This window comes from Typopeltis vanoorti, chromosome 4 (genome assembly GCF_054136105.1).
Source record: "Typopeltis vanoorti isolate ZY-2024b chromosome 4, IOZ_Tvanoo_1.0, whole genome shotgun sequence".
In the NCBI taxonomy this organism is placed as follows: Eukaryota; Metazoa; Arthropoda; class Arachnida; order Uropygi; family Thelyphonidae; genus Typopeltis; species Typopeltis vanoorti.
Genome location: NC_143552.1, coordinates 127,023,923 through 127,049,027, shown reverse-complemented (window position 1 = coordinate 127,049,027; position 25,105 = coordinate 127,023,923). Strand labels below are relative to the sequence as shown.

The following is a 25,105-nucleotide window of genomic DNA, read 5'->3' as shown; positions in this document are numbered from 1 at the left end:
AAGACTTTTCTGGCTCACCGATTATTTTACTTTACCGGACACAAAACACCACAACACAATATGAAAGCTGCACTGGATGAACGATTGCAGTAACTGAAAAGACACTTGACTCGATTGTTTTTCCTTAGAGTACTGTTTAATCTGACCATTTTTTCAGAAAAATGTAACATTTGCACAGATGACTCATGGAAATGTTTTCACATGCTGGTGGATATGATGTTGATGTGATTTTATCTTACTTTGGGACATCATAAAGTAAAGCTTATATCTGTGGCTCGAATGGTTTTCTATATTATTTATCCTTATTATAATATAATAAATTTAATTTAATCCTTTATCCAAGTTGATGAAGATGACAACTGCTATGGTTGCAACATCAAAGATGACAACTCCTATAGTTGCCAACACCTGTTGGCAACTATTGGAGTTGCCAACAGGTGTACCACTTTTTTATTAAAAGGTGGCACACTCTGGATTTAGAGAAAGATGTTGAAAGTTTATTTTTCACTTGGTTAGACTATAATAAATTTAGTTTAATCCTTTATCCAAGTGTGAGCAAACAAAGTTTGTGCCTGAAAATATCTTCAGGACTGGGGTCAGGTAGTCTAACACTGGGAAACTCATAGCAAAGGTGGACCAAGATACCATCACTGCTATCTCAGTATCTCCCATAATGCAAACACACCTCCTTGCGGATATGTATAATGTTATGCATTAAGGGAAGGGCCACTACCCAGACTAGTTTCGACCTTTATTGAGGTCTCTTCAGTGGGAGCCAGGCCCAGAAGTGAAGATACCAGGCAGAAGCAATGGCAAGGTCATCTTTACCTATAGGAGTTGCCAACAGGTGTGTCACCTTTTGCCAACAGGTGTGCCACCACTGGCTCCCACTGAAGAGACCTCAATAAAGGTCGAAACTACTCTGGTTAGTGGCCCTTCCCTTAATGCATAATATTATACATATCCGCAAGGAGATGTGTTTTGCATTATGGGAGAAACTGAGATAGGAGTGATGTTAGCTTGGTCCACCTTTGCTACGAGTTGCCCGGTGTTGTAATATCTTACCCCAGTCCTGAAGATATTTTCAGGCGCAAACTTTGTTTGCTCATACTTGGATAAAGGATTAAACTAAATTTATTATATTATAGTCTAACCAGTGAAAAATAAACCTTCAATATCGATATTATGTTAAATATTTTTTTCCAACACAAATAAAGTAATTAATTATTATTGTTATTATTGTTTCAACTGAACATTAGGTCTGATACTATACCTTTCATGTTAAATCTTTTCCACTAAAAATTCTGGCTATTAATTTAACATCCGATTCTAAGCTACTTCTGTAGCTGAATTTTTTTTTCCAAAAAGTTCACACAGTTTCTTAAAATATTTGTAGGTTGTCATGAACAAATAAGACTAATAATTCACTCAGTGGATTTTCAAAAAATTCTCTGATTAGTTTTTTGCAAGAAATTCACAAGATTTGTCTGCAAACTCCAAATTTCTTTTGGTTTTTTCTATTCTAATCTGTTGGATACATCTAATATAGTAACAAAGTTGTCAATATTTTATTCATTTTGTACTTTGTATATTAAAAAACCCACAATTACATTATTTGCTAGCTCTGTATTTTTTGTTCTACTTGTAGAATAGTAGGATCGTAAAGTTTTGAAATAAGTTTCGACTATCAGTCACTTAATTTTAAACTTTTATCATGTACAGCCGTGTGAAAAGCAAAGAAAATGTACTTCTCTTTATTTTGAAAACACCATCGAGAGTTACTAATATTACTTGCTCAGTCATTTTTGATGTAAGAGCAAGTGACTAGTTCTCTCACTCATATGTCCGAAATTGTTGGGAGGGGAAAAAAAAAAAAAAAAATATATATATATATAGCATTAGGTGGTGGAGGGTGATGGCAGTCTTCCCGACAATGATCCCCCTCAACCCCCTCTCAAGTCACAATGACCACCCCTCTCCTCCAGAAGATGTTCACTCAGTCTAGGGAGATGAGTGACCTCCCTGTTTGCAGATAGCTGTTAGTGATATCACTTACTTCAATTAATTAATTAATTTTATAACTTCGTAATTAATTATGTAATCCTTTAATTAATTAATTAATTAATTTAGAAAAGTGTGTAATGGTACCTATTGATATTGTTTGAGTTATCTATAAACATGTTCATATATTGGAAACCAGAACTGATAATCTCAATTAAAATGTTGGTGTCATATTAGCATCATAGAAGGGACCACGCATAAACATCAAAAGGGAGGATATGAGTCATGATTAGACACTGTTGAGTTTACACTCACATAAACATAACACTATAGGGGCTAAAGTTTTAAATGTTTAGAACTTTGTAACAGAAATAACAAAGTATACTACAGAGTTAATATTCATTTGAAATAACAATAAATAACTATTTATTTGTGCTGCTGGCAAAAGACGTTTCCAACAAGAAATCGCTAACGCAGAGTCCAAACCTTGTTTGTCTCATTTCCTTTGAATTTACTAATTCTAAAGAAAAATACGACATTTTAAAAAAAAATTAAAATTTCAGCTGCAGAAGTAGCTTTGAAGCACAGGGAATCGAAGGTAAAATTAATAGCCAGAAGGACAACAAGTTCATCCCACAGTTTTGCAAGCAAAGGCAGTTTCTGTATGCCAATGAAGAGACATAAAAAAGTTGATTTAAAGTAAATTACGTTTTAATAAATATTAAATAAGTAAATAATTAAAAAATGAATAAATAAAAATAAGTAAATATTAAAAAGTAAAGTAGATATAAAAAAGTATATATATATATATATATCAAAAGCCCGCATCGAGTGATGTGAATTGTCGGGTTGCAGTATTCCAAATGATGAAAACAATGAGTGTGAATGTCAAAACTTTGAAAAGCTGATGAATTTCTTGTTTACCATGATATTTGAAGGTAAACATTTTATTTTTCTTTACAATTTTTTTATGGTCGACATTGATGTCGCATATTGTTTTCAAAAAATATGGTAACCCTACTTTCAGACACTTGTTAAGTTTAAAGTCTAATTTCTGTTTAGTTTTGAATACGAAAAAAAAAATTACGAGTGCAAATTACCAAGTATTAGTGCAATCTCTAACACTACAGTGTGAAAATTAACAGAAGAGGATAGCAATGACTTTACTTTACTTCCAATCCTTGTTTGTCTCATTTCCTTTCAGTCAACACTTATTAAAGCAAAAGAAAAATACGGAAGTCTAAAGTATAATCTTTGGAAGTTGTAAGAGAGGAATTAAGTTGAAAATTATAGTACCAGACCTAATGTTCAGTTGAAATAAGAATAAATAATTATTTATTTGTGTTGGAAAAAATATCTAACATAACAAATGAGTTATATATATATATCACCACTACTGTCAAATTAATGCCTGGAACGGGGGAAAAAACCATAATGCCACATGCGAACAACAACAACAAAAAAAATACTCATCTCACTTATCAGAATTCCATACTCTAACCATTACCCAGGATTCCATACTCTAACCATCACCCAGAATTCTACACACACAGGAAGTCACACATAACCACGAAAATAACGTTCATTTCCACTTTAACTGAATGACCTCACATTGGACAGAAACCTATAGGTGCAAATAATCGAGTGCATTTTCAGTTTATTTACTGCAATTCGTTATTTCAGGCCACAGATCATCTTGTGTGTGTTTCTTTGTGTATGTTGTGTTTTACTGTACTGTATTGTGTATCCCGTAAAGTAAAAAAAAAAAATTAGCAAACCCGAAACCCTTTGGAATTTTTCTTTCTTCAGGAAAATAGCAAGAGAGACAAATCCTGTGAAATATTTCTAGATAATTTCATTTTTTTTTCATTGTGAATATGCTTGTAAATAATATTTCAGTCAAATAAATGTGTATTTGTAAACTTAAATGAACAATTATGGTATTGTTTATGTGTTCTCCATATATATGATTATTTATTCTGCTTAGAACTTGTAATAATGGTAACATTTAATTAGTTTTAGAAATGTGAACATGAAAGAAAAAGGTGTGGGGGGACACCACTGATAACCTGTAATTAATTATTTTAGAAAATGTCTAACTACAACCTACTGACAAAAAACATGAAAGAAAAAAAAGCAGTAAAACTGAACTTCCATTAATTAATTATTTTAGAAAATTTGAACATGAAAGAAAAAAAATTTTGTGTGTGTGTGTGTGTGATGGGGGAGTGAGAGGATCACTACTGATATCCAGTCATTAATTATTTTAGAAAAATGTAAACATGAAAAAAAAGTGTTTTTTTTGTGTGTGTGTGTGTGTGTGTGTGTGATTGGGGGTGAGGGGGATACCAGTGATATCCAGTAATTAATTAATTTAGAAAATGTGAACATCAAAGAAAAAAATGTGTGTGTGTGTGTGTGTTTGATTGGGGTGAGAGGAACACCACTAATATCCATTAATTAATTATTTTAGAAAATATAAACATGAAAAAAATTTGTGTCTGTGTGTGATGGGGATGAAGGCGACACCAGTAGTTTATTATTTAGAAAATGTCTGCTGCAATCCATAGACAAATATTTTCCCATAGTTCCACACTTGAACCAATGACCCCAACACTTGACCAGATATTCTCCCAGAATTCCAATCTTTAATGATTACCCATAATATCACATGCGAACAAAATGCTCATCTCATGTCACTGACAATACTGTCACATCCTAGAATTCCATTCTCTGATGATAACCCATAATTCCATGCAAGAATCAAAGACACAATGTGACATCATTGACGGATGGTATCCCCCCCCCAGGGAAATTCCAAGCATTCCATACTCTATCTTATCTCTAACCATCACCCAGAATTCCATGCTCTGACCATTACCCACAATTCCACACACACAAACCAAAACCAAAGACACGACATGACGTCAATGACGGATGCTCCCCCCCCCCACAGAAATTCCAAACATTCCCTGCTCTAAACATCACCCAGAATTCCATACTAAAACCATTACCCATAAGCCACCACTGAAAACAAACAAAACAAGGCACTCACAGCAATCTGCCACCCATGACACACAGGAAGTCACATCTCCATACTACTATAACTTCTCCTTTAGACTTCAACTCAATGACGTCACTTATTTACACCTAACAAATAATGTCACTTATTTACAGATGACTAATGATGTCACTACAGCTGAAAACAACACACACACATACCGAACGCAATGACGTCACTACCACGATTGTATGATCAATCAATGACATCACATTTCCTGTGTCATCCCCACCATTTACCCTACCCCTATTTGGTTCAAAGTGACCCCACTGTAAGGAATCATGAGTATGGAATGTTTGGAATTTCCCTGAGGAACATCTGGCAGTGACGTCATGTTTCCGCCGTCACATCCCTCACCATTTACCCTACCATTCTTTGGTTCAGATTGACCCGACTACTACTCTCTGCAATTACAGCTATCATCATTATGAAAGGTTTGCTATAGAATAAAATACAAGTTTCGTTAGGTTGTTGGTTATCTTTTAAAATTCATTTGGATCTTATTGCGAATATTGTACATTTTCCAATGCAGATTGTTATGGCTAATCAGTCAATGCTGGTTGGTAAATCACAATTCTTCAAAAATTAAGGCTTCACCTTTCTTTTAAAAATTTGTAGCAAGATAAGCGTATTCAAAATTTTAGATTGTTTATAGCATAGACTGAATCCTAACTAAATTGTGTCATTGTATGAGAAAGAAATGATTTTTTAATGGATTTTATGAAATATTAAGGCTTCAAGGCAATATTATGAAAAGGAGAGAATTGCTGCTGGTTAAATTATACAGTGTAGTTTTATTTTGGATTGGGGAAAACAAGCATGGCACCCCATGCAATAGCATATTTTGTAGCCCTTCCCTCTATAAAACTTACTTAATGACGTCTTAAAAGCTATGATGTTAAGCTAGGCTTCAACATGTCTGATTATAAATTCTAATAGTATTAGCTAATGAAAATTCATAAGTTAATGAAAAATTATCATAAACTATATTTTTTTACAGAAAGAGAGATAAAGTTAAAGAGGTCGGTGCAGCTCAATGGAAGTGCCGCTTGCGTCCTCTGAACTTGGCCGCATGAAGTGAGACTTATAGCTCGAGTCTATTCGCCGACTGGAGGAACTTTTTCTAAGCCTTTCTTCGACCGGTTCCCGAGTTATTTGATCTCTGGCACAGGTAAGGGTTTTTTCCTTCCGGAAACTCGTGTTTTTAACCCTGTAAACTGAAGAAAATCGACTGCAAAACCCATATTATTCCAGACAGTAACATATCCTGTTAGGGTTAGATACCAAGAGATTGCAGCACTTGTTTGCCGGTCTCTTCGTCGGTGGCTGCGTATAATTAGTGATAAATATGGGCCAGCTATCTCTGATTGAGTACCAATGGAGATTGAACTGCCCACTCAGTCCCGAAAAGCTAGATATGGTTTAAAGGCCTCGCCTATTCCCTACATGGGAATAAAAGTGCGTTAGCTTATTATTATTATTAGATACAATTAGCCTTTTAACGATGGAATTTTGTTCTGAAAATGTGCATCTGCATGAGTAATTAAAATCAAGCGAAATCAAACGAAGAGAAAATGCATCTGCTGAAATTTTAATTAAATTATAACCAAGTGGTCATTAATAAAAGTTGGTTTATTTAAAAAAATCGATAATTTTATTGTTCGAAATTGTATTAATATCACAAATACAATCAACCCAAAAATAGTGATTTTATCATGTATTATTATTAGCTTACATGTAAGCAATGCTCATCATCTCATGTAGAATGAAGAACCGCTAAATCACAAACACGTAACTATGGTAAATGTAATTTTTTTAGATTTTAGAACACATTTTAGATTTTAAACAGACCACTATTTAAAACGAAACTTTTCTTGATTTCATATTCGCAAAATCCCAAATAAGGCCAGTGTAGTCGAATTTCTGACCGATTTCTTGTTCAGGTGAAATCATAGCAAGACCTTCCAATCGAGTTTCGGCCATTGTAGAACGTGAATAAGTTTTAATAAGCTATAGTTTTTAAAGACTACGCTCGACGCTTGCAATTGTTACTTGTAATATTCTTAAGGCCACTGCAACATTAGGAGGAAAGAAGTTATTTTCAACTATATAACGAAGCACTTCAACTTGCGGCGTATTTTCTGGGACTAAGCGGGGGAAACTATTCTCAATTCATCAAATAGCTCAATGGCATCAATATCTCTATTTTCTTGAGTCAATAGATTTTTACATTTATTCTAAAATCTCATTTATGGCCTTAGATTTCAATTTAGGTATGTTATAGAAAAAACTAAAAATCTGAATTGTGGGGTTCCAGTCCCGCAAATCTTTCTTGGGTAGAACTCGTTGCTATATCAATAATAAGAAAGAACTCCATTTTTAAATTTAGTTTTGGAATCAGAAATAGGCTCATCTTTTGCTACATAATCATGTTGTTTTTTCTGCCAACGCTCTCTAGTACTTACAAACGTTAGTTTGAAATAAGGATCAGCTTCAACTTTTTCAGCTAATGTTGTAGCATCGTTAAGAAAATTTTGAAATCATTCATCATTTCTGATATTCTTAAGGGGCTTTGTTTTCCATTTCCTAAAGTAGATATGGCACTAGAAAATTCCATTTTAATGTTTGTAATAATTTACTAGCAACATTAATTTCGTTTAAAACATAATACCATATAACCAAACAACATAACAATTTAAAATTTCTGAGCTTACGGGCAACAGTTTCAGCTTTGTGTCTCGCGATTTTGTGCACAGCGAGACAGCAATAGAAATTGCTGTCTCGCTGTTGCTGATGAAGTGCTCATCAGCAATTTCTATCAAAGCATCATAAAATTTTTCAATATAATATCTTAAAGGACGAACGGCTTTGATTCTAGATTCCCAGCAGGTGGTACTTAATAGCTTGGGAGTTAGAGGTGCAATATATTTCTTAAGGAATTCCCAACGAAATGTTGATGCTGATAAAAACACATACAATTTCCGAACTGTTTCAAAGAATGAAATCTCTTTACTAGATGAAATAGCAGCATCATTGACAACTAAGTTCAGAGAATGAAAAGGGCAAAGTATTAAAAAAACTCTCGATTTCAAATCCCTGATGCGTTGTTGAACTCCTGAATGTTTTCCTTTCATGTTTGATCCATTGTCGTGAGATGGGTGACGCATGTTTACGATAGGAATATTCACATCTGACAATTTTTTAAGAATGCATTCAGTTAAAACTGAGCCTGTAGTGGCTTCTCTGGAATGAAACCAACAAAAGGGCTCATAGATATTGATATCACCTGGATCCATATTAACAAATCTTACAATTAATGTTAACTTTTCAATATGACTTTCATCAGGAATACAGTCTGTAAGTATGGTGTAATATTTAACATTCTGCACCATAGAAATTATTTTCCTTTTAATGGTCTCAGAGAGGAGAGAAATTAATTCATTTGAACGTTTTTTCCCAAGAAAATATTGGGCCCATCCAGAAGATACTGTCAGTAAATGTTCAGACATAGCATTATCGAATCTGGCAATTAATTCAACAAGTATCAAAAAAACTTCGATCATTATGAACATATAATTTATCAGATGTTCCCCTAAAGGGCAAATATTGTTGAGCTAAAAATTGAACAATGGCAATTAAGCGTTCTATTATGCGGCTCCAGTGCCGATCCTCTGCATTTAACAATTTTCGTTGAGTTAATCAATCGTTCTGTTCTAATTTGAGCCTAGGCGACAATTCAATCCATTTCTTATGGGACTCCAAGTGGTTTTTAGATTTTTCTTGTTCATTAAGATACAGATATAAATACCCCCAATCGTTCTATCCGTCAGCAGTCAGTGAAATTTTATTACTGGAAAACAACTTATAACAGAAACGAAACACAGAATTTTTTTTTCTTTACATGACCGGTTAAAATTTTGCTTACTTCCCTACTGTAATGATTTAATGAACATTTCCGCCCATTATAGCTGCGGGGGGGAAATGAATTCACTTTTTGGTCTCGCCGGAGAACTTTTCATTACGATTTCTGGTCTATCGGCAACACTTAAAGAGTGATTCCATCTTACTTGATCAATGCTCATTTCAAGTTATTTTTTTTGAAGAGGAAGATGTTAAATCAGTGTCGTCTTTTGTCCTCATTGTTACTAATATCGACATTACTGAGATCACAATCAGAAGTACTTGCCATGAGCTCAGAATTTTTGGTTTCGGTCCTTTCGCTAATTTTTCTAATACTGTATTAGCTGTTTTAATTTTAGATATTTATGCAATGCCCCGCTTTGCATAAATATTTTATTTTATTTTATTTAAAATAAAGTAAAATAAGTATTTTATTTTAAAAGCCAAATCCTAATGACTGTATCAAAAAAAGTATTATTAACAATCACTGCACAACTGTATTTATGTATCTTGAGCCTGTGTAGCTCAGTGGATGTGGCGTTTGCCAACCATGGAGCTTAGCCGCACGAAGGAAGACCTGGTTTCGAGTCTAGTCGCGACTAGAGGAAATTTTTCTAAGCCTTTTTTCGACCGGTTCCCGAGTTAGTCGATCTCTGGCACGGGCAAGCAGGTTTTTCCTCCCGGAAACTCGGGTTTTTCGTCCTGTAAACTCAAGAAAATCGACCGTAGAACCCACATTATTTCAGACATTAAATATATTGTGTTAGGGTTAGGGACCACGAGATGGCGGCAAATTTGAGCCGTCTCTCTTCACTGCGTACCTCTTAATTAGTGATAGCCTTGGGCCATCTATCTCTGATTGGTACCAGTGGAGATTGAACTGCCCACTCAGTCTCCAAAAGTTAGATAGGGCTAAATGGCCTCGCCTACTCCCCGTATACGAGAATAAAAAGGCGTTAGCTGATTTTTTTTTTTTTTTGATTCTATTTCTTTAATTGTTTTACTCTTAACCAATTATCTCATTGTGATTGTTTGGTCTCATTGGTTAAATGAGATTTACCCTCAGGTCAAGGTCAACAACTCACTTCCAACAATGGAATCAGAAATAAATGTAAAATAGAAGGTGTTCTACTATTGTCACGTTGTCTGATCATGACAGTGCGATATTAAACTCAACATAATACCACATTACTTAAAATGATTTGATTTATACAAAATTTACAGTATAATGAAGTTTTATTATGTAAAAATTTAACTAACAATATCCCGAAGTCTGGTTTCAACAGAGAAGGAATAAATGACTTTTTTTTATGATTTATTTTTGGTATAGTTTTGCCCAATTTTGTAGCTCATTAAAACTGGTCGTCAAAACTCCGTCAGTAAAGCCGGCCCTGTTAATCACCTGCTGCCAAATCATTTTTCATCACATGTTTCAAACGTAATTTCAACAGAAACATTTTGAATTAAAGATAAACGAAGTAGTACGTGTAGTTCCTATTGTGTGGGGAGGGGGGGGGGAGTTAAAACTTGTCATCTATACTTTTCCATAAAATCAGATACATCCCTTAAACTCGATGACGTTCTTTATTATCCAATCTGAGTCAGATTCGTCCTCCCATTTGAACGTCTTTTGTAAAACAAGAACACGGCTTTTACGTGCTGAATCCGCTTAGGAATTAACACGAAGATTGAAACTAATACATCTTCCCACTTGTCACGCATGCGCGGCTTGCGGAAAGTTTTGAAATGCCCTTCTTATTGAATTAACTTATTTGGGTTAATTCTCATTTCCGTCTACTGTGAGATAAATTCATAACATTTACAACTGAACAACCGATTGTCATAGCTGTCATTATACAACCTTCTCAACACATAAATTTCGAATAAAATACCCTCATTTGTGTGTGTGTGTGTGTGTGTGTGTGTGTGTGTGTGTGTGTGTGTGTGTGTGTGTGTGTGTGTGTGTGTGTGTGTGTGTGTGTGTGTCGTCCATCACAAATCTTATTCGGCCATGTTAATTCCGAATACTCTTGGAGTGTCTGGACACTTGCATTTTGCATTTAAGTATCTTAATTTCCATTCTCCTACAAGTGATACTACTTTTAAGTGATCATCTGTCTGGAACAGCCTTCATTAATATGCTTCGGTCAATTGCTGCACACATGAAGTTTTGTTTGTCCATACAAACCTTCTCAGATAATTGCAATCTCATTCCTGATAGATTGTTTTAGGACCACAGTTACGTCTTTAAGACACAAGCAATGTGGATTATTTTTCCACTGATTAAACACCCGAGATATCTCACCTTTGAGAAGCGTGATGTTTTCAAAATCCTGGCTACAGCCAGACGGGCATCCAAAATAAGCCCTTTATCGAACTCCAAAAGCTCTTTTGTTTTTCCCATTGTAATGAACACCATTCATGCAGTTACAGTATATTAATGACTCCGGCAACGAAAGTTTCATTCATACCGTGGGTGCGCTGAATATTTGCAGTTTTTAATTAATTAATTAATTATATATATTTACACAATCAGATTTCGGATTGTGTAAATATATATAAATTTTGTAAATATACACGTATATATACACGTCCGGAAATCTTACTCTAGAAACTGAACACAGAATTTTTTGAGCCACTTCAGGTCTCCAGTAATCATGGCGGTATCTAGGCGCTATGAATGATGTTGCCATACTGTTCATCTCTACTTAGACAGTAAAGTACTAGAACGTAATATTTATAATGATATGTTAGGCCTACTATTTATTTTAATTTACAGTCATTTCTAATGTACAAATACCCATTTTTGTATAATATATAAGGTAGCAATTTTTATATATTTATTCCGTATCAATACTCAATACCCGTTTATTTACTTAACTTCCTAATTAGCATTTAAATTGGAAGTTTGTCTTACATGTTATAAATGAATCTTGGACGGATTATATCATCTCCTAGATTCATATTCTAATATACCCTTGCTGTGTAATACGAACTTTTTAAGTAGAAAGTAATTCGTATAAATGTATGCGTATTCTTTACTTTTATATATTGTAAGAAAACATCTCATCTTATGTTAAATGAAAATTGATTTGAAGTGTAAATTTTACTTATATTACGTGCACATTAATTTTCATATATTTAATTATATAAAGGGAAAATATGGTATATGAATTTAATAACAAATTTTCCTAATTATGTTTGTTATTATGTAGTAGAATTTTAAGGTTTCATATTTTTATATGAGAAATTGATACTATCTTATTAATAATCAAAAAAAAAAGGGGGGGGGGGGATTTAAACACTGACTTTACATAAACCTTTGGGGATACTAGCAATGAAACGAAATTTTATTATCGTTCGGTGTATACTCTCTTCCCCTACAATCATTGACTTGCTGATAAGCAAAATCGCGAAAAATTCAACTCAATCAAGGTTATCATAAATTAAAGAAGTTAAATGTGTTCTACTTATATTCTAGTTAAATCCAAATGGTTTTTGTCCAGTAGCGTAGCTAGAGCTTTTGCAGCCCGGGGCGGTCCCTGAGTTTGTCGCCCATTTCAATACACACCAAAAATACTAAAAAAAAGTCAATAAGACATGCCATTTTTGACAATCTAAAGCTTAGTCACCGTCACCGCTGGTAAGACTAGCTGGCGTTTTCTTAAAAAACTTAAACTCCCAAACGCGCAGCAGTATGATAGATTTGTTTAAATCTAGATCAGGGGGGTGGGCAACTTGTGCATGCCAAAATCGCCAAATCTTTGATGCAAAATTTTTTAACGTGCCAGCCGACATTTTGGGGAACATATTATTATTTGTGTCTTTTAAGTATTGGGAAGACCTTTTCAAATAATCAAAAATCACACTAGAATGGTAAAATCAAAGAATATTGTAAGAGTGATTATTGTAGAGATTGAATGAATATAAAAATTAGTGATCGAATTTTTATTTAAAAGTCCTTCTACCTGTTGATAGCGTGAATATTTTTTATTTCATTTAAGTGTAATTCTAGCTGCCATATTAAACCGCACAATTTAAAGACGCAATTTTTAACATCAGCAAAAGAATAAACAATAATTCTGATTTTTTTATATATATATATATATATAAAGATCAATCAGACATAAGTTTATTCAGGTTTTCCCAATATATTGCAGTGCACAATCTCATAATCGTTTTACTTGGCTAAAACACAATAAAAGAAAATAAAATTAAAGATAGATTGTATTACTTCTTAATCCCTTACCGAGTAATACATAAAAATTACAAACAAAATAAATTGTTATTTTACGTACATAATATATTAAACAGAAGTTAATCTTTACTATTTTTAGCAAAAAACATAAAACATCAAATGAAAACTAAAGAAAAATAGTGGACATTTTATTTATTTAGTATCAATGAGACTTTTGCTGGTGCTGCATCATTAATGACAATTAATATATATCAGGTTTATATTCTGTAACCTTTAGAGATATGCATGCGCTGCTAGTTTCATCTGTAAGGCTACTCCTCTTACGAGACTTAACAAAGTTCATCACTGAGAACAATGATTCACAAGAATATGTAGATGCAAAAATTGATATTAATGCTGTTGCAAGGATTTTTAAACATACAAAAGTTTCGGGAATAGCATTCCAAGTTATTAGTACCTCTTTTTCCATACTTATCTCTGTTACTCCCGTCTCTAATCACTCCTTTTCAATATTTTCCAAGTAACTCTGAGGTCAACAAATTTCCGCCTCCAAATTGAGCTACTTTGAAAATCAATGAACTGAATTTCAAAGTCATCCATATTTATCCACGAAAACATCTGCAAGTTTATTTGAAGATGTTTTTGTATCCTGTAGTTTGAGGTTCAAGTCATTTAAATATTCGCAAAAATCTGAAATAAACATGAGTTTACAAACCAACACGATGTCACACATTTCTTTATAACACATTTGTTGATTAGTCAAAAAGAGATTTATCTCATCCAGGCATTCAACAAATCGTTTCTGAACAAGACCTCGACTAAGCCAACGAACATTGTTGTACATTATTAGTCCTTTGTACACCGAATCCACTTCATTCAATGGATTCTGAAATTGAATTTTATTCAAAGCAAGTGCAGAAATGTAATTAACAACCTTGGTTACCGTTTGCATCACTTCTTGAAGTTCCTTTAGGCCAGCGTTTGCACATAAATTCTCCTCATGTAGGCTGCAATGAAAATTAGTGGATGACCAAACAGATTTACAAAATCGGCTTCCTTACCAATCATGCTGGGCGCACCATCTGTTGTGATGGATACCACTTTTGAAATATCAATTTGCCGAATAGATAATTCGTTCCTAACTGCTTTACATATTTCAATCCCACGTACGCTCAGGTAGTGTTACAAGGTTAATCATCTCTTTGCATACTTCTTCACCCCTACAAAATCGAGCAAAGATTGCCAGCCTAGCTGATGATGTAATGTCTGTGCTCTCATCAACACAAATAGAAAAGAACTTACATGACGCCAAATCTTTTGTTAATTGCTTTGCTGTATTCCTTTCCAACTTAACTGTTCTATTCTTAATTGTTTTTCTACACAGACAATTCTTTAATGCGCCGAATAATTTTTACCTTTTCTGAAAGATTGTCAAAAAGGAACGGAGCACATTCTAGCCATGCTTCCCTAATATACTCCCCATCACTGAGTGGTTTTCGACGTTGAGTAATAACTTTTGAAACCTCAAAACTAGCAGCAACTAAGTTAGAACTAGGCCTACCTGAAATAAATTTCATCAAAGTATCGGACTATTTTTTTTGTCTTGCTCGGTTCACGAGAAATTAATTCTCTTCGTTCTTGCTCACTTTTTTTACTTAATTTCTTCTGAAGAGTTTCAAAATGTCTCTATACAGAAGAAGTCTTACAAACAACTGATTCGGAACATAAAATGCATAATGCTTTATTATCTTTCTTAATCATGCCACATTTTTCAGTCCAGTATTCTTTAAATTGTCTAATATTCTTTTCATTTGAATGTCCATGTTTCTTTGCTGGTGGTGGTGGTGGTGACATTCTGCTCAATCTGTAAAGAGCAGGAAGCAAATAAATATACATATATAAGAAAGCAAATATATAAGAAAGCAATTAAATAATTGCTTTGTTCATACAGCTCTTAACTTTAATGAAAATCGGATTATGGGGTGTAAAAATGGACGGAGACATATAGACACTGACAAAAATTATAATTTTTACGCGATCTCATTGTAATTACTCTCTGCATATACCAACCAAGTTTAAGCAAACTAAAAATTTGTACAATTATAAGCCTACCTACACACGCAAATGCAAGAGAAGGGTAAGCATGCAATCTAATCACATGCAGATTAAACTTCATAATCCTGAATATTGATAATACATTTCACATAGCTTTAAAAATAACTTACTGTATTTACTGGAATATAACTCACATTCGCGTATAACTCGCACCCCTGATTTTACTTTGCGAAAAAAGAAATTTAAAAATTTCGTGTATACCTCGCACAGGGGATAAAAACCCCCCAGTAGCCAATATTAACTTCAGACACAAATAAAAGCAGGTCGTTTTATTGTATCACTGAATAAGGTGCAGACATTTGCAGTCTTTGTATTATATTTCTCAACAAATAGTACAATTAGAGACATCTGGGATAAAAATGGCACTAACTAATGAATCACATGTCCCCTTCCCCACAGAAACAAACTATGCTATTTAGACTCAAGCAAAACCATATGCTGCACCAGCAAACACTAAAAACTAAATGTGTGGGAGTCTTTCCCCTCAGTTCAAATGCAAAGCAACAATAAAAATCAATGGAAAGTGTTAAAATTCGTAAACGTGTTAAAGCTAAGAAATATATAGTGAATATTGTTATGGCACTTTCAGATATTGAATTTGATTGAAGAGAATTAGCATTTCAATTCCAAAATTGTCTGCTGGCTTTTATCTTTGACTCACGCGATCTTTTGTTAATACCGCACCAGTCATATGCACATCTTCATAGCATTTCTAAACTGACCTAGTACGATAGCTGTCTGTTCATTAGTCATTTGTGAAGGATTGTTCATTAAGTATCTCAAGTCTGGTAAATTACTGGTAATTTTTGCTTGAAATAATGGGAAAGAAGATGGTGCTATTTGGGTAGGATGCACACGAGGAAATTGTTCTATAGGCAAGAAATATCAATTGCAATCGTGGTGCGAGATATGCGGATTTTACGAAAAAAAACTGAAAACGTTAGTTTCCGAAAATCCTTACATATATCTCGCACCATGATTTTTATCTTTAATTTTGGTGGGAGGGGGGAAGTTCGAATTATATTCGAGTAAATACGGTATGTTTATGGCAATGTAAAGGAAAATGCTTTTATATCTAATAAGATAAACATATTAATTGACAATAAATACTTCCAATCCATATTTTAATGACTTACGATTTAATAAAATCCAAATCCACATATATACAGACTTTAGTACACGGATACGTTCTTTAAGAAACACGAAAAGGTATATCAAATGATGGTAAAGGAGTCGTGCCACGTTTGGGTGCCTGACGAATGATGCAATAACTGAACTGGACGAAACTTGTACATCTGTATATCGCGGAGATATAGATGGCTTGGAAATAGGATGTTTGTTTCTAATTTTCTTATTACGTATTATTACTCAAACAGTTGGTAGGGTGTGCTTATTTATTGCATTTTTATTTGGTATCACTGTACTTAATAAAATTGTATTATATTAATTTAAATTATACAAGTCAGCGAAGATGTTTGAAATGTATTTTTTTATTTAATTATTTTTTAAGATGAGCCCAGGGTTAGGTGCCGGAAAAGTTGTTGGCGTGCCACATTTGGCAGGCATGCTAAGGGTTGTCCACCCCTGCTCTAGACTAACCATACATAAAGAATATAATAAATATTTTTTTCAACGGTTTAGATAACGAGCCAAATAATATAAATATGTAACAGATTAAAAAAACTAATGATGAATCAGGCATTTTAGCATTTTTAGGGTAAAAATGGAATCATGTTTGTTAATTTTTATGCACTATATAAACGCATCGAAATGGTTAAGCAAAAACCCTAATAAATAAATGGCGAACCTATGGGGAGCTTGCCAGAGGTGGCACGTCCGAGAATTTTGCTGGCACATCAACGATTTGCAGGTGATATCCTTTTATATGCTTATAATTATTTAACTTTTTTTTTAGTTATTACAATACTTGCAAGTTAAAATTTGTTTTACACGAGAGAGCAGCTAGGAAGACGTGCATATGATTGGTACGGCATTATCAAAAGATCACGCGACCCAAAGACAAAGGCAACCGACAAGTCTTGAGTTGAAATCTGCATATACCAACATTCACTATATATTTCTTAGTTTTAACACATTCATGACGGGATATCGTTTATCGTTCCGACGGAACTTCTCATTACCGGCAGGCTCAACTCACACAAAGTTTCAACCCTTGTTGAATTTTATTGCAGCTTGTTTGCGTTTGAGCTGGCAGGCAAACTCACACATGCATTATATGTACAGTGACCACATTTTTTTGGAGAAAATAAAGGACAAATTAGAAATTGTTTCATAATAAAAAAAAAATTGCGTTTGTTTGTTTCACTAAAACTAAAAAGCTTCATAACGTTTATTGTAGCATTTTAAACAATCATATTATTACTTAAAAAATTTTAATTTTGATACATTTTACAAGAATGAACTTTTTTTAATAAATCAGGTTTGTGGTTTAAAAATTCATAAAACTGTATACAATTTATATCCAAGTTCCATTTGATATAAATTCATGCTTTCAATGTTTCGATTTTTAATTGGTTTTTTCCACTGGTCCACATATTGTTCACTAATGAAAATACTTTTTAATTGGAGGCATTAGATCCAGGGAGACATAAGCAAAAGTCAATGATTTTTAAAATGTTTTTAAAAGATAGGTGTTTATCTGCGAAATATTTAAAATTTTCAACCGTTCTACGTCGGCAGGACTCGTTATTTTGTCGCCATTCTTCGATCTTTTCACTGGTGACATAACTTTTAATACACGAAACTTCATCAAATAGTTTGACGTCATTTTATGTTTAAGTTCCAGCGACTGGAAATCAGTGGAGGTTCGTGGCTTGAAATCGTGGGAACGCTGCAACTTTCGAAATATACATACACACTGTAAGTACAATGTATACGTGTTTGGATAAGATATCAAAATTATGGTAAAATTTTTTTTAAAAAAATTAACCATGAAAAAAATATTGTTTATTATCGATAAAATTATACAGTTTAGTATAATTCAAAATTACTTAAAAATAAAATATATTGTTTTGTTTCATGAAAAAATATTGTTTATTATCTATAAAATTATACAGTTTGATATAATTCAAAATTACTTAAAAATAAAATTAATTGTAATGTTCTAAATAAAATTTTGAACATTACAATTAAATCCTTTAATTGTAATGTCTGAATATTTAAGGAGATGGAGTAAACACGATAAGCACTACGAACACTCTACTACTGGCGCAAACTGCATAAAAACAACAGTGGAACTGCGCGACAGACAGTGTCGTGTTACGCTAATAGTTCGTATCTCACTATGACGTACATATGCTTGTGCGCATAGCAAATAGCAGCAATATGATACTGTGGTAAACACAATGCTGCTAGCGTCCTTCACCCTCCTAAGTGCTACACGATGGATTTTTATTATTTTTATACAAAATAGGAGAATTGTATAGGATTGTTGATGATAAAATTAAATATTACAAGCAAATATAAATAAATTAATAAATATATTTATATATCGAGAAAAATTGGGGGTGCTGCAGTTCCGCAGTACCTATGCACGAGCCACCCCTGCTGGGCAGTTCGTGCATTGGTACTGCGGAACTTTTTCTTCGATCTTCACCCCAGAGGGATTTCTCGTAGTAGAACCCATTAAAATACTTTCATTTCCACGAAACAGCTGTCCCAGTTATTTAAATAATCAATGCAGGTTTGGTAAAATCTATGAATTGCATCTTTAAATATTTCTGCGAAGAACTAAAGGAGTCACAATAATGGACAAAATGAAAAGCAGCGAAATCAGAAAAAAACTTGGAATTACAACCTCCCTAAATGAAACAGTTATTTGCTATAGAGAAAAATGGAAATAACACATACTGAGAATGAACAGAAGCAGAATGCCTAAACAAATTCTAAACTACCACCCAAAAGGTACTCGATGCAGAGGAAGACCTTTAAAAAGATGGAATTGAGTCCGGAACAAGCCACTTGGCCTATAAGCCTGGAAAGGAAGAAGAAGAAGAAGAAGAAGAAGAAGAAATATATTGGCATCAACATTCAATTTACTATTTCAATTCACAAAACAAAGGACAATTACCTTAATTACAATTACCAATGGCCATTTTAGGAAAAAAATAAATCTAAAGGACAGAGCAGTGAAATAAAGGACTGTCCTCTTAAATAAAGGACGTATGATCTTCGTAATTATATGCCATGTTTCAATTCGTGGTAGAAGTTTATTTGAAGTTAGTCTTTGTGATCCGTCATAATGACATCGAGAATTTCAAATGCAATAAAACAAACACTTATTTCATGTAATTGAAAAATTGACAATAGTTTTTAGTTAGATACTGTGTTTCAGTGTAACATATTTTTTTTCCTTGAGTCTGTACAGCATAGTTTCTGTGGGAGGGGACAATAATAGCGCAATTAGAAACAGCTGGAATAAAATCGGCGCTAACTAATGAATTACACTATTTGTTAAGAAATATATTACACAGACTGCAAAAGCCTCTGAACCTTATTCAGGGATACAATAAAACTTCACTTGTTTTTCTTGCATCTGCAGTATAATGTCTGTTGGGGAGGGCGTGTTGTTACTGCTTGGAGTGAGATATTATCGCCTCGACGTGAACATGTTTAAACGTTATTCGTGTGCGAGGTAATATGCAAAACTTTTTGATGTCTTTTTTCGTAAAGTAAAATCAGGGGTGCGAGTTACAAGCGAGGACAAGTTATATTCGAGTAAATACGGTAATTCGCCGACAAGTTGACATCCTTCTGCTGCTTCCCCTGCTCAGCTGACTTCTATGGTGAGTTACAATGCAGAAATATTTTTCTCACTATCGTTTTTTTTTTTTTCAAACCAACATCATAAAATCAATTTAATAATACAATAATAAATTTTACACTGAATAATATTATAAATTTATATATAAATAAATATTATATTTATATTATATTTATATAATATTTATTTATAAAATATGTACTGACTGTGTGGCGCCAGCTGATGAGAAGCATCCGCCACAGTATAAGCAATAAACCAATAAAGCAATCGCCTTGCCATGCGTTTTATTGTTTTATTTTTAAAAAGTTGGATTATAATGTGATAGGGATATGCAATGGTTTTGTTATATTTATATTTTATTTATTTTAGTTGTAAGTATAGTTGTTAAAAATTAATTATTAATTAAGTAATAAAAACTACTAAGTTAACATAAATAAAAGAATCGAGACAAATAAAATCGTGTCTCATGTGATACCCCCAGAAAAGTGTCTCCCGGGGCGGACCATCCCCTCCTCCCCCCCCCCCTTGCTACGCCACTGCTTTTGTCTGCTTGTATATGGATAATATATGAATCTGCATTACTTCAATCTTGGTATCACTTCTGCGTCTGGTGAGACCTAACTGATGACACCTCAATAAAGATCGAAACCGGTCTGGGTAGTGGCCCATCCCATAATGTATAGCATTATACAAGTCTGAAAGGGTGCGTGTGCTTTGCATTATGGGATATCAAGGTAATTGATGTGCATTCATTAGCACCTATATACAAGTAGCCCAGTCGTGAAGATCCTTCACGCGCACGTATGTTTGTTTACGATAGGGTTGGAAGGAGAGATCAATCGGCCGTGAGATGCAGTGATTGATTCATTCAATCCAATACCCTTGGAGGGTAATAGATGGCAATGCTGTAGCCAGTGAAGTTTTAACTGAGGCTCGGCTATTGCTGTTACCCTCCTGCCATGATCAGAGCTTTCATTTCATAGCTCAATAACACCTTATCCTTACACAGTCCTCTACAGATAACGGGGAAGATGAAAAGCATTCTTGCTTCGCCCCTTTAAGCCAGTCCTTATAAGGACTATAAGGACATGTTCAGATCACTTTGGGAATCAAAGGGTATTGAACGGTTTTTTTCTCAGTGCTTATTGTCGCAATTATGTTTGTGCCAGTAACGTGACGTTTCATCGGCGCAGTTTCTTTCCAGTATTCTAGGAAGGTAAGAGTTTTGATTTTTATCAAGTTTCCTCAGGCCCCCTCCTGTGCCAGGTAGTAGTCTTTCGCCTTTCAAAAGGAAATTTCCACTGCCGGTCTCCACTTGACGGTTGGAAGGGACAAGACGGGTCCTGTTCCATATACTGAAGTTTAGGCCTCATCATGGATTCGCCATACGAAGACCTCAATTTAAAAGAACTTTTGGCTATATTCAGGCACGTAGGCAATTTACTGCATACCAAATGGCCAGGAAAAGTCGAAATGCATCAGATCAAAGAAGTAGAGACAAAGGACCCCCAACCCTCTGAATTTGACACTAGTTTCTCCCAAGATAGCGCCAGCGAGGTAGCAACAATAGCTGACGATATTTGCTATGCAGATTCTGGCGACTCTAAGGTGGTCAGCAGGAAGAAGCGAAAGAAGGAGTCTCTAGCTGCAGAACATGAAATAACGCCTCAGACCTTAGAGAGAGTAGCACCAATGGACACTACAGCACAATCTGAAAGAGTAGCGGAGACGGATACAGTGGCACAGCCCAATGAGAGAATTCCACCAGGGATTTTAAGAACTAAAGAAAAATGATCATCAATCACAGAGTTGATGAAAAACAACATCAAATTCAATTCGGCTAAGAACACCGATGAAGGAATCCGGATTTAGCCTGAAGGTGCATCAGACTACCGTCTGCTCACCAGACTTTTGGACGAATTGAAAGTCCCATATCACACTTTTCAGCTTAAAAGCGAAAAAAACCTCAAGGTGGTCATCAGAGGTTTAGTAGAAACCATAACATCTGAAGAAATAGCCACTGATGACCTCAAATTGCAAGGATTGGTGCCAATAAAAATTTCACGCATGTACAGAGCGGACAAGCGGCCCATGCCTCTGGTCTTAGTAAAGATCAGTAAAGACCAAAGAGAAATTTATGACCTTAAGATTGTCTACAACTTAATTATCAATACTGAACCCCTCAGAAGGAAGACATCCGCCGGACAATGCCACCACTGTCAAAAGTATGGTCATGCGCAGAAACTTTGTAGGGCGTAATACAAATGTGTTAAGTGCGCTAATAATCATCCCTCGCATACATTCGTCAAGCCAAGAACCACTCCTGCTAAGTGTGCAAATTGTGGTGGCCCACATCCAGCCAACTACAAGGGTTGTTCGCTCCATCCATCTAACCTGACAAGGACTAGGGAGGCAGTAGCCCCGCCCACTCAGAAGCGCGTTACACAACTTGCATCGGAAATTAAAGTGCGGTGCTATTACACCTGATAAATCATATGCCTCTGTGGTTTCCTCACGCAACAAACTGGCAGAAACCATACCAAGCAGTCAAAACTTCGCCACGATGCTTGCCTTCACCTTGGGAGAAATGCTAACAGCTTTTAGCAAATCAAATCCAAACCAGGCTGATACAAACATATTTCTTAAAAATACCCAAATCATATTCTCATTGATTAATGAATAATCCGGCCATCACAATAAATTCCATAGAGGTCGCATTCTAGAATGCTAATGGAACATCATAGAACTTCAAGAATTTGCTGAACATTTAAAAATTGATATCCTCTTAATCAATGAGACCTCTCTACGGCCCTGTGATAATCCCAAGCTAAAGAATTACTCAAGAATCAGAAATGACAGGCTCAATGCCAGAGGTGGCGGTACTGCGATCTTTGTTATGAAAAACATCCGTTACAATGAAATAAAAGAGATCCCTACAACAAATCTGGAAAAAACTGGTTTAGAAATTCACACCAATAATGCAGGCAGTTTAAAAATATATTCAGTTTATAATCCTCCAGGCAAAACTCTGTTATCCTCTGATCTTTCCCAGATGCTTGACACTAGAAGTAACAATAGTGGCAGAAGATCTAAATTCAAAGCACCCCTTATGGAATAACAGGTGTTCCAATTACAACGGAAAAATCCTTCACAATTTTGCTAGGCAGAGAAACATTGTCATTGCAGGCCCTATTGAACCAACACATTATGGGCCTGATGTTCTGGATATTACTATTTTCAAAAACACTTCTCATCAGTTCCAACTTCAAGTGGTTAATGAGCTCAGCTCTGATCACAATCCAGTACTTTTAATCTTACGAGGGGATTCTGAACTCATTCCCAGACAGTCTCATACTAACTTTGCAAAATTCAAAGCTGCAATCAACACTATTATAGACTCCTCCCGTGAAGAATTAGAGCAGGCAGTCAACAATCTAGAAAATAAAATCCAAACTGGCTTATCTGCAGCCTCTTCCACTTTCACCCCAGCTCAAGTAAACCCACTTCCAGAAGAAATCCTTGCTCTAATCAGAAACAAAAATAGAATTAGACGCCGCAACCACAATACGTTATTTCCCCAGGATCACCAAGAACTAAATAGGGCAACCAACCTAGTCCGATATGCTCTCAAAGATTTCAGGAATCAACAGTGGGGAAAAAAGCTGAATTCCTTAAAAGCTGAGGATAACTCACTATGGACATTGGCTAAAGCTCTCCGCACGGATCGGTCCAACACACAACCCATCCACGGAGCTTAAGGATCTTCCTCAGCCATGGCTAACTTAGCTATGGCTGAGGAAGATCCTTAAGCTCCTCACGTCGGCGACGGAAATCGAACCTAGGACACTCCTTCCCCAGGCATATGGTTGCGAAGCGCAAAGCCACTAGGCTAACCGCACGGATTACAATGCTGCACGAATTCAGAAAAGCAAGCACCTCACCATCTTCCAAAAAAAGATTTTATCTTGAAACCCAATCTATATTAACAGCTCTCTATAATGTTTAAAAAATTCAACCCGAATTCCCTCATGATAACAGCATGGAATGCCAATGGCTTAACAAATAAAATTATAGAGCTGCAAGAATTCACAAAGAGATACAATCCAGACATAATCTTGATCAGTGAATCCGACCTCAAACCATCAAACAACCCAAGACTAAGAGGTTATATTCTATATAGGACAGACAGACTTAACTCTAGTGGAGGCGACACGGCTATCTTTATCAAAAATTATTTGAGCCACAATACATTGGTCAGCCACCCAAACTTTAAACCTTCAAGTGACAGGTTTAGAGGTGCACACAAACAACGCAGGCAGACTCAAAATCTATGCCGAGTACAATCCTCATGGTATTCCACTATTGACAGCAGACTTAGACTCCATCCTCGACTCCATGGATTCCATAATTATTGCAGGCGACCTCAACTCCAAACATACAGCTTGGTTCAGTTCGTCAATCAACTCCAAAGGCCATACCTCATTCAACTATACGTTACTCAATTCATCAATAGTAGCTGGACCCACTGAGCCCACCCACTACAGCCCATCAGGAAGTTCTGATATATTAGACATAGTTATCCCCAGGAACATCATATATCAATATCAGCTGGAGGCATTAGAAGAACTTAACTCAGATCATAATCCCATCCTGCTCAAGCAAGGAATCCAGGATCAGCTCCCTCCCCATCATTCTTTCTTAGCATGGGATAAGCTCTCTAAGGTTCTCCCAGTCTACATCGGCCCACTCCCTGTTATTCGCAAAAAAAAAGACATAGATCTTGCTGTAAGCAATTTAACTAAGCAAATCAGCATGGCAGTAACATTAGTCACTCCAACCACTGTCTTCCACGCATCCAACTAGATCCCAGAAAAGTTAATGGACCGCATTAGGGCCAAAAACAAAGCCAGAAAGCGATATCACAACACTACAGCCCCACAGGACAAAACAACCTTAAACAATCTGAACAGACAGGTTCGAGAAGCTCTCCTGATATACATGAATTCCAAATGGGAATCCAAACTCATGGAAATCAACCCAGAAGATA

At 35.1% G+C, this 25,105-nt stretch overlaps 1 protein-coding gene across 1 annotated transcript; it reads right to left on the bottom strand.

Moving 5' to 3' along the window:
* Positions 1 to 7,719: 7,719 nt before the first annotated feature.
* Positions 7,720 to 8,625, bottom strand: LOC150107664 (zinc finger protein 862-like). Its single transcript, XM_090392160.1, has one exon. It carries the CDS (start codon positions 8,623 to 8,625, stop codon positions 7,720 to 7,722), a length of 906 nt encoding a protein of 301 aa, XP_090248286.1.
* Between the last annotated feature and the right edge of the window lie 16,480 nt (positions 8,626 to 25,105).